Source organism: Bos indicus x Bos taurus, chromosome 10 (genome assembly GCF_003369695.1).
Source record: "Bos indicus x Bos taurus breed Angus x Brahman F1 hybrid chromosome 10, Bos_hybrid_MaternalHap_v2.0, whole genome shotgun sequence".
Lineage (NCBI taxonomy): Eukaryota > Metazoa > Chordata > Mammalia > Artiodactyla > Bovidae > Bos > Bos indicus x Bos taurus.
This window is the reverse complement of record NC_040085.1, coordinates 54,680,905-54,691,685: the sequence shown is the minus strand read 5'-3', so window position 1 is coordinate 54,691,685 and position 10,781 is coordinate 54,680,905. Positions and strand designations below refer to the sequence as shown.

Sequence of the window (10,781 nt, the reverse complement as noted above, 5' to 3'; positions counted from 1 at the left end):
CCAAAGTCATACTGGTAATTATTGGCTCAACTCAAGTAAGAATATAGGAACATAAGACATAAAGTTATAAGCAATGCTGAAATACCTCTATATGAAGAGATATACCCTTAACTCAGCTATACACTTCTTGAAGACACTAAGGTGTGACTTAATACATATTAGGAGTTTTATTCTAACATTCTTAACACAAAAGAATAATAGTAGCAATGTATGCTCCATAAATCTATGTAAAAGATTTCCTGGTAAAAGATCCCTTTACATATATGGTCAAAGCAATATTTTTAAACTTATTTCAACTGCTATGAGACAACCTAAAAAATTCTGTTTCCCTTTCTAACTGCTTCAGAATCAGAGATTTGTTTCTACAAAGTAGGTACCCATTTGTAGATCTGAGCATAAACCATGTTCACAGCTCCCTCTCATGACCACTGAATGAATACTATACAAGCCTCTTTTATTCTCACTGTTGTATTCAACTAACAGCTTACTGGTTAAGTTTTAATTGCTTCCAATGAGGTCAGCAAAGGTATTTATCGAAAAGCTCTGAATAAAAGGCTCCACACACACACACACAAGCTCACACGCGCTCACACACACAGAGAAAATCCTCGTGCCTGCTGTTGATTTATGGAAACAATTATGATTCCGCTGGAGAATTTCTCAGCTGAGAAATAGTTTGTAGCTACAGTAGAGAGGCTCAAGTTGCACAGGGCAGACAACAGACATGGAATTCTTGTGTATCCAGCTGTTATCAACAGAACAAGTAAGTGAATGTTACTTGTCTTTAAAAATAATGCTAACTGTTTGTTAGTAGTTTATCTATTTCTCTGCTTTTAGTCCTGAGGGGACAAGTAAAGTTACCAGACTTTTGAGCCGTGTGATTATCTACAGTAATTACGTTATAGAACTTACATAAAGATAAGGTTGAAATTCTCCAGAACAATTCTGACGTTTAACTTGAGAACTGTGGGCAGTTCAGAAGAAAAAAACTGTGAAACCACAACTGTAAAAGAATAAAGACATCTAGGAAAAAGCATTAATATTTTGTTAATAGGAACTTTAGAACTGAATTTAAATCAACAGCTCTAAATTGCTGGATGTTTCTTATCAAATAGGGACTGGAATGAATGGTACAATCATGTTCAGATTAATCTCTACTAATATAGAACTTTTATAAGTCTACAAATAGAGTGGTAAGGACCCTGACATCCTCTGTGAAAACTGTTTTAAAGGTACCTTCACAGTAAGAATTACACAGTATGTTGTAAGAGTATTTGCCCACTGAAATTTATACAATCACTTTTCATCTTCCTCTCTCTCCTCCCTCCCCATTCTTGATCTCTCATTGCAAACAGAAGTCAAGTAGCAAACAGCATCTCAGCAACTGAGCTTATTACAACCTGCTTTTATAAGGATATACCAACAGAGAGTTATTTAAGGAGGACTCCTATACTGCTATCAGGACTAAAAGGATAAGGCTAACAATTTGGAGAGTGCAACCGCTCTTCCTTAAACCAATCTACAGTTCACAGATAGGAAGAGGTCAATGACCTAGGAGCAACAATCAACTTAAGATTTAATTTTCATTATGTTATTCATGAACACCCGGAGCACTATACTATAATGCGCAAATGGATACTGACATGGATCCTGCCAAGTTTGCTCTACAGATCATGCTTCCACATTATCTGTCTAGTGGGCACTATATCTTTAGCTTGCAATGACATGACTCCAGAGCAAATGGCTACAAATGTGAACTGTTCCAGCCCCGAGCGACATACAAGAAGTTATGATTACATGGAAGGAGGAGATATAAGAGTGAGAAGACTCTTCTGTCGAACACAGTGGTATCTGAGGATTGATAAACGAGGCAAAGTCAAAGGGACTCAAGAGATGAAGAATAATTACAGTAAGTAATGTTTTCTTATTTATAGAAAAGCTTATGAGCCTTAACAATCTGTGAAAAGATCAATTTTCAAGTGACATGCTTTCTAAATTTCCCTTTGTTTTGGAAAAAATTTAAATGTAATTTTCTATTGGCTCTTAATTGGGATAAACTATGTTCCCAAAAATATCTCCTGGAGTAGGGCAAATATAATAATATTACAGTTGGAGCTGATAAACCAAGCCGATTTGAAAATATATTCTCCATGTTCTAAGCTCAAATGCTATGTTAAGCAAAACATAAATATTATTAATTATACTGAAATGTGATTTATTGTCTTCTAGCAAAGCTCACTAGGAACTCTCCTTAGAATACTCAGTGAATGCTCACCAAAAATGCATTATCATTATTTTGAGGAAATACAGATTTTTTTCAAAAAATAATTTGGTTTCTCTTGAAAAAATATTTCCATGGTGTCAAATACTGAATTGTGCTAAATTGACTTGTGCAATTGTATATAACTATAAAACAGATAGGAATCTGTGGTCTCCTCATCTGTTCATGTCATAGGAACTTGTATTTGATTGCTTAATTATTTACCTAGGCACAAAAACAGGCTCCTCCTAACATTTTTTTATCTTCATATTCTATGCCATAAAAGTTCTATGTTACCTTAAGGGAAATATAAATGTGAAGGAGGAAATAAAAGTGAGTTGGAAGAGACATTAATTTCATGATTCAAATGTAGATAATTATATTTTCTTCAATAATCAGTTATTCTTTTTATCTTGATATATCAGGTTTGGATTTATCATTTAGCAGTTATGATTAATAACCAATTTCAAAAGTATTAAATTTTATGGAGTAAAATATATACCTGAACATGTACACTAAGAATTTAAAATCCCTGAGTGAAAAGAAAGTTTGTTTGCATTACTAGCACTTGAACAATGTTATAACATATCATTTTATAATGTTACATATGTTAAACTTAATTGAAAAAGAATGCATGGGGGTGATACTGTAAACATTTGCTTAGCATAGTGCCAGGCTTACAAGTGAACATTTAAAACTTTGCTGCTTATTTAATAAATGTCTTTTAGGCTTCTAAACTATTAATAATAAACCAATATGGGAATATGGAGAATTATGTTTCCAATATGAAAATGAGAGAAACTACTTTTTAAACTATAATTGATATAGAATGTTAAGGCCATTTTAATGGATTGCTAACAGTATGGTTATTATTATCTCTATTAATAATGTTATCATGTTAGTTCTAGAATATTGTTCTGATTATACTGAAGTTTAGCTAAGGAAATAACTATTTGGAGGAAAGTTTTGTGGATAGCTATTTCTATGTGAGCAAAAGAATCTGGCTCATATCAATAAATGACCCCATGGACTGTGGCCTGCCAGGCTCCTCTGTCCATGAAACTCTCCAGGAAAGATACTGGAATGGGTAGCCATTCCCTTCTCCAGGGGATCTTCCCAACCCAGGGATCAAACCCAGGTCTCCTGCACTGCAGGAGGATTCTTTACCATCTGAGCCACGAGGGAAGCCCATTTAAAAGTTATTGAGATTTATAATGGATAACAGAACTTGGTGGAGAAAACAGAGCCCAGGTGGAAGTTATGACAGATAGGTCCAAACCCTGCCTGTGACTGACTCTGGTACAACTCCTTACTTTTTCCAATTCTCATTTTTTAATCTGTAAGTTGTGGGATATGTACAGATGATCCAATATACATTTTAGTTCTTACAGTATATTTTAATCTAAACTTTAGAATATATAACACAAATGTGAACAATCTAAATTATATGATTATATGATATAATTACCATATATATTGAATGAGATGAAAGTGAATATCATCTTAATGATAAGTTGAGCTGTCAGAACTAATTTCAAATTGTAGTAGTAAAGTTATTGAGCCTAAACACTGTAGAATTCTTCCATATGCTAATTCCTTTTGACTGCTTTTACCAAGTAATGAAAAAGTGAAAAATTAGATGCAAAATTCAGTGAAAGTGAACATTATTCATAATTATTTGGGATCAATTAGAATATCTAAAATTGGAATACCTGCGATAAGAATGCATTCAGATATATGTGTCTTATTTTGTATTAAAATTTCTTGAAACTATGAAACTCAGATATTTTAAAACATACACAAAGTACTAAAATTTTCCATAGTTTGAAACACAATTTAGCACTGACCTTGAGTAACCATAAAGGCAATATGGTACATAATTTCTCTTCTAACACTAATTCTGTAGTAAAAAATAAAGGAACAAAGAAAGTGAGGAAGTAAAGAAAGAAGGAAAGAAAGAAAGTCATCCTATATCATTATAAGTTAGAATGTCACAATACCAATGTACTAAAAGAAATAATATATATTATGTAAATAATCTTATTTCTATAAGCTTTTTCATAGACTGTATATACTTTCTTGATAGTATATACCATATATAGTGTATATACTTCCAGGTAAATTCTCCTAGAGAGGGAAGCTTACATCTGGATCCTTTCAGTAAGCTCCAAATTGTTGTCAAGTTTTGCTGCTATCTTACTGAAGAATAAGCCTATCAGACTTCTTCATAAATAGAGGCTAACTCACTGTTGTCTACAGAAAATCCTAAGGTACTCCATTGAAAAATATACAGAGAATAACATAGAAGAGAATTCTAATATTTATTTCCTTACTAATTTTAAAATTGAGTGTCTCATACAAAAAATGCAAATTGCCCTAGGTGAAGTTGAAGCTACTGCATCCAGATACAAAGAAATTGCTCAGAAGATTTCGTTTAAAAGTCAAAGAAAACAAAAATCTGAAATTACAAAACTTATTGTTTATATCTCTCAATCCTTAACTGAATTAATGAATAAATGAACAAAAGCTGTTTCCTTCCTATTTCATTAAAATGAGAAAGTAAAAGGTAACTGGATTATCTACTAGGTTGAAATACCAAGTACAGAAAGTGGAAAAGATCAAAATTAAACTTCGAATTTCATGTGTTCTGATGCCTTAACTTCGTTCATACATTGTTGAACGTTCTTCTTTGGAGGCCTTTTAAGATGGGATACATTTAAATGTCTTAGATGATAAAATTTGGCATGAAAAGTTGGACATCATCTACATGAACAGTGGTTTTCTGGGTTACCATAAGAAAGTCCCTAGTCTATTTTCATGGCTTTTCTGTGAATGAAAGGGAAAATGACCTGAAGATATTAATGCATCTTGAAGGACTGCTTGCTTCACCAGCAGAAGCACCGCTCCTTCATAGGAATGTGGTTTATAAGATGTTGCTAAGATAATGGATTGGAGTAGGTAGGTGAGGTGAAAAATCTGGGTGTATAATTCTGCTTCCAGAAGTGTTAGGCTGGGGCAGGTGTATGGAGGGTTGGAGGAAGAGAAGGGGAGTGATAGGGAGTGGATATGACGACTCATGTCTCACATCTTTGTTACTGTTGTTTAGCCGCTCAGTCGTGTCCAACTCTTTTGCAACCCCATGGAGTGTAGCCTGCCAGGCTCCTCTGTCCATGGGATTTCCCAGGCAAGAACACTGGAGGGGGTCACCACTACCTTCTCCAGGGGATCTTCCTGACCTGGGGATAGAATCCATGTCTCCTGCACTGGCCAGCTGATTCTTTACCACTGAGCCACCTGGGAAGTCCCTCACATCTTTAGGGAATTAAGAAAATCATCTAAGCTACCCTGGGTTGTAAAAGTCTCACTTCAGGCTTAATTACAGTGCTGTCTTGTGAAATATTTTATATCTAAATAAGATTGAATAAATGACAGTAAAAAATGCACCAAGGAACCCAACAGAAACAAGACTTGTATTAGTAACTGTATAAGCAAGACCCGGCTATGTCAAAATAGGAATTTATAAGAGGCCAAGAGCTGCTGAATTGCATTTCTGACTCTGGGAGAGAGAGAAAGTATCACTGGAGAACTGGTCCTGAGAGAGCACACTATTCTTACCCAAGGAGAGGAAAGCCTCTCCTTTTAACTTGTTCTCTGGTGGCACCACATTTAGCCTTTTAGTAGGCTTCTAAGAGATGAAACTAGAACCTAACCTGAATTAATAATAATAATAGTAAAAGCACAAAATGCCCCTCCAAAATGAAATAATCCACATTCTCTGCAGAAGGAGAGCGTTAATAATATCACAAAGGGACTGGCAACAGATGGTCAGTCCTTCCACTGAGGTAGTCAGAGCTTTCCACTCGGGGACAAGGCCAGGGGGTGAATTTAGATAATTGGCCCAGGCAGCCCATCAGCAGACAGAGGCTATCACTCCACACCTGACACAAATAGCTGCTGTTTAAGCTGGGAGTTGAGGTGCCAAGTGAGAGACAGCAGCAGTGCACTGGGCAGATGACAACTGCCCTGAAAGACAGATGTGAACTCAGTCCCTTGGAATGATTTTCTTGCTTTTGACATTCAATTACTAAAAAAGTTTTTCTCTTCCCATTTCTTTAGAGAAGGAATTCTTAATAGCCATAAGCCATTGATTCAAGAAAAAGTATGCCTCACTTGTTACAATTAAGCATTGAAAGTTCCATAGTAAGAAAAGGGTTAGCCATTCTGAAAACTGGCCAGTGATTTGGCAATATTCTCTTTTGGATTGTTAGACTGTGATGGGATATGGCCTAACAATTGGCAAAAAGAAAATAAACACACTGTTGTTGGATTTGACTTTGACCACAAAATCTTCAGCGATTTAATTGTCAACAATTCTTTGGATAAGTTCCTGCTCAACAAGAATCTCTGCTAGTAGCTAACAAATATACATATCTCCTCTAAATATAAAGATGGTAAACTTGCTTATGCTTCAATGAGTTCTTAGTAGGTTATCTAAAAGAAAAAAATAACTCACACTGTCAAAGGAAGAAATAAAAAAATCACAACAACCTTATTTAAAAAAAATAGACAATGACAAACATATCTATGGAATTTAATGAAAACTGTAGAATTACTGACAAAATGGAATCCTATAGAACTGGTGACCTGCAATTCCTTAAGTTCCCAAGGTTTAAATTATGGAAGATTTGGAAATAACAGCTATTTGGAAATAGCTCAATTTGGAAATATTAGCTATTCTTTGAAAACTCTAATATTAAGAATAATTTTCCATTTTATGGTCTTCCTCTGTTTTTAGGCTAATACCAGTGTCTGGTGTTTAATAAATGCTAACAACAGCTCATTGCCACAGGTGTATTTCTTATTTATTTTATAGATTCTTATTTGAACTGATCATCACTTTCATTTCTTATCAATCCAGAGTATCTGATCATGCACTTTACCTTGTGACTCAGTTGTATCACAACTCTTCAGCCTATAGTTTTAGAGCTTTCAGAGACCCAGGTGAATTGAAGAGGATGTAAGATGCCACCTTTTAGATCTATGTGGAAGGGATTTCTTTTCTAGATTTTTCTATTTCTCAGCCTTAACTAGATATTGAAACCAGCTGGGAAACTTTAAAAAATACTGATACCAGGTTCCATCCACAAAAATTCTCATTAAATTTATTTGGGGTGCAGCCTGGGCATCAGAAATTTCAAAAGTTCCCCAGATAATCCTGACATGGCTACAAAACCACGGGGATCACATTAGATTACTGGGGAAACCACCCCCTAGTTAAAGGAGACTCTTGTGAAGGCACGAAGAACCCAGGCATCAGTGTTTGTTTAAAGCTCTCCAGTGATTCTAATCTGCAGCTAAGGTTGAAAACCACTACTTAAGGAGCCAAGGCTTCTAATTCAGCAGGATTCCCCCTAGGTGTCCTGGGAATGTTTTGGAACCCTTAGAGGGCTCCAGAGTTCACCTTTGCCCTGGAGGATTTTAAAATGGGCCCATCAGGAACGAATCTCTGGATAATGCATCAGGATTCAACATTTTTGACAAATCTTAGTGGATCTAACATTTGGTGAACTGGCTTGGAAATCCATGTGATGACAGCTTTCTAGCTACTATTTAAGAAGGCATCTTTGATGAACGAGTTCATTGCTGGGAAAAAATTAGGTCCTGTGCCACAATTTCACAATAACAGCAGGTCTGATTCCCTTCTGACACTTTCAAGTGATGCTGCAAGCAGGGAACCTGGAGTATACGCATCAAGGCCAGCTTACAAGGCACTTAAATTAGCCATTTATGATTATGAACTGATGCCCCCAAATTAGGGTTTTACCTCCTATGGCCACCCTACAAAAGCAGTGATTTAAAGAGACAAGCTGCAGTCTAGAAAATCTAATAGGAAAGAAACTACAAGCCTAGAGGGTTTATTCAGATTAGTGAAAGACTATGAACCTAAAAGTTTGTTCTGTTTGTAAGTTAGGGATTAAAGCAAAGCTTTCTTTCCTTTCTTTTCTAAATCCCAGCTTTCTTCCACTGCACCAAAATAGCATAGTAACTTCTTTTACATTACGACTGGAATACAATACATTTCTATGTTTTAATTTCATATATGGCACATAGAAGAGGCAGGAATTGCATATACCTAAGTAATATGGATAAAAACAACATTAAATGAAATGGGCTTCCACATGAATTCCTACTTTTTCTAAACTATATTCAAGCTTTAAAAAAAAGTTCTGAGGTACGATTAACATGCAAAAAGTTGTAATTATTGAAAGTTACAATTTGATGAATTCAGAGGTAAGTATATATCATCATAATCTATGCCATAAACATAGCTATCACTTCCAATAGTTTTCTCCTGATCTTTTTTATTATTATTAATAGTAGTAGTAATAAAAGTACTTAACATAAGATCTATCCTCTTCAGTTCAGTTCAGTCGCTCAGTCATGTCTGACTCTTTGCGACCCCATAGACTGCAGCTCGCCAGGCCACCCTGTCCATCACCAACTCCTGGAGCCTACTCAAACTCATATCCATTGAGTCGGTGATGCCATCCAACCATCTCATCCTCTGTCATCCCCTTTTATCCCGCCTTCAATCTTTCCCAGCATCAGGGTCTTTTCAAATGAGTCAGCTCTTCCCATCAGGTGGCCAAAGTACTGGAGTTTCAGCTTCAGGATCAGCCCTTCCAATGAATATTCAGGACTGATTTCCTTTAAGATGGCCTGGTTGGATCTATCGATCCTCTTAGCAAATATTTAAGTATATCTACAATATTGTGAACTAGAAACACTACAGTGTAGAGTATGTTTCTTGGCTTTATTCATCTTGCATAACTGAAACTTACTATCCTTTGACTAATATCTCCTTGTTTTCCACACCCTCCAGTCTCTAGAAACCACTTTCTTCTCTGCTTCTATGAGAGGTGGCTAATATTTTAGATTTTTCCTGAAAGCTGTGTTATATAGTATTTGTTCTTCTGTGTCTAGCCTATTTCACTTAGGATAATGTCTTCCCAGTTCATATCCAATCCTTCTACAAGCAAAGTACATTGGAAAATAAAAATTATCTGCCTTTCACGTGGTTCTGAAAACCACATCAAAGACTCACTGAACATTTGACAGTTTTTTGACCAGGATTCATATCTGTATTTGAGATACCTGATTCTGACTTAGGTAGAGAAGCCATACCAAGTTTACTAACAAGGAAAACATTATTAAACCTAGTCAGCTATCTGTGTTTGTATAGTAAGGCAATGGCACCCCACTCCAGTGCTCTTGCCTGGAAAATCACATGGACGAAGGAGCCTGGTAGGCTGCAGTCCATGGGGTTGCTAAGGGTCAGACACGACTGAGAGACTTCACTTTCACTTTTCACTTTCCTGCATTGGAGAAGGAAATGGCAACCCACTCCAGTGTTCTTGCCCTGAGAATCCCAGGGACGGGGGAGCCTGGTGGGCTGCAGTCTATGGGGTCACACAGAGTCGGACACAACTGAAGTGACTTAGCAGCAGTAGCAGTAATATATAAAGACAAAGGAATTAGGGTGGGGAAGGAGAGAGGAGAACTATTCAATGCCCATGTCCTGGTAAAACTTGCCAGTTAGGCAGGCAATATTCTTCTTGGGTAAAAAAAGTTTGATATATACTGGGGAGAATTGTCTCCAGAGATTCTTCAGTAACGTCAGTCAACTTCCCTGAAGAAGAATGTGATCATTACTAATGAAGTGGCCACACTTGATAGAGCCATTCACTAGTGTCCTAAGAACAAAAAGGAAGAAAAGATCTTTGTCCCTGAACAGGAGAGAAAAGGCAAGAGATGAAAGGAAAGAGGACTTTATATACACGTTAGTGAATTTTGTATTTTAAGTTTAGGGAGGACTTAAATACAAAGGATACTTATAAAATATAGCTTTTCTATTTTTTTTAAATTGAAGTATAGTTAATGTACAATATTTCACTAACTTTTTGATGCCCTTACAGAATAGGGGAAATTGAGTACAATGGATTGGTAAGAGTAGAGGGAGGGTTTCTGAGGTGAAAACAAAAATAAAATAGTGTACAGAGGGTTGAAATGATAATAGATTACTGCATGTGTTTCTGAAATAAATTTGAAAATCTGTGCATAAATCTGTAATAATCTTTGCTTATTTATACAGACTATTCTGAAACAGTTTATTTTTCTGTTTAATACTAGAAAGGAGAAATGTGGCATATTTCAACATCCTTAAATAGCATATTTATCATGTTCCATTAAAAGCTACTGGAATACTTTCCATTTTGTCTGCCTATCTGAACATCAGATATAATTGTAGATAAATGAGAAAAGGACTTGACATCAAATTCAAAATCAACTCAGCCTGCAGATTTTTCTTACAGCAGCAATTCCAAACTTTATTTCTTAGAACACTAGTGTCCCTCAAGATAATTAATGATGTTTCCTATAGCACAGTTTCTGCAGCTCATTGGAAAATATTATGTTAAAAAAAGCTGAGCAAGTTTTTTCACAGAGAAAATTCACTGAGCCT

The 10,781-nt window shown here is 35.8% G+C and overlaps 1 protein-coding gene across 1 annotated transcript in view; it reads left to right on the top strand.

Moving 5' to 3' along the window:
• Nucleotides 1-479: 479 nt before the first annotated feature.
• Nucleotides 480-10,781, top strand: part of FGF7 (fibroblast growth factor 7) — a 61,877-nt gene continuing 51,575 nt past the window's right edge. The window contains exons 1-2 of the mRNA XM_027554055.1: nt 480-763; nt 1,356-1,909. Of these exons, the coding sequence (XP_027409856.1) occupies nt 1,624-1,909 (286 nt within the window). The 5' untranslated portion in view covers nt 480-763; nt 1,356-1,623. The remainder of the gene's footprint in view (nt 764-1,355; nt 1,910-10,781) is intronic.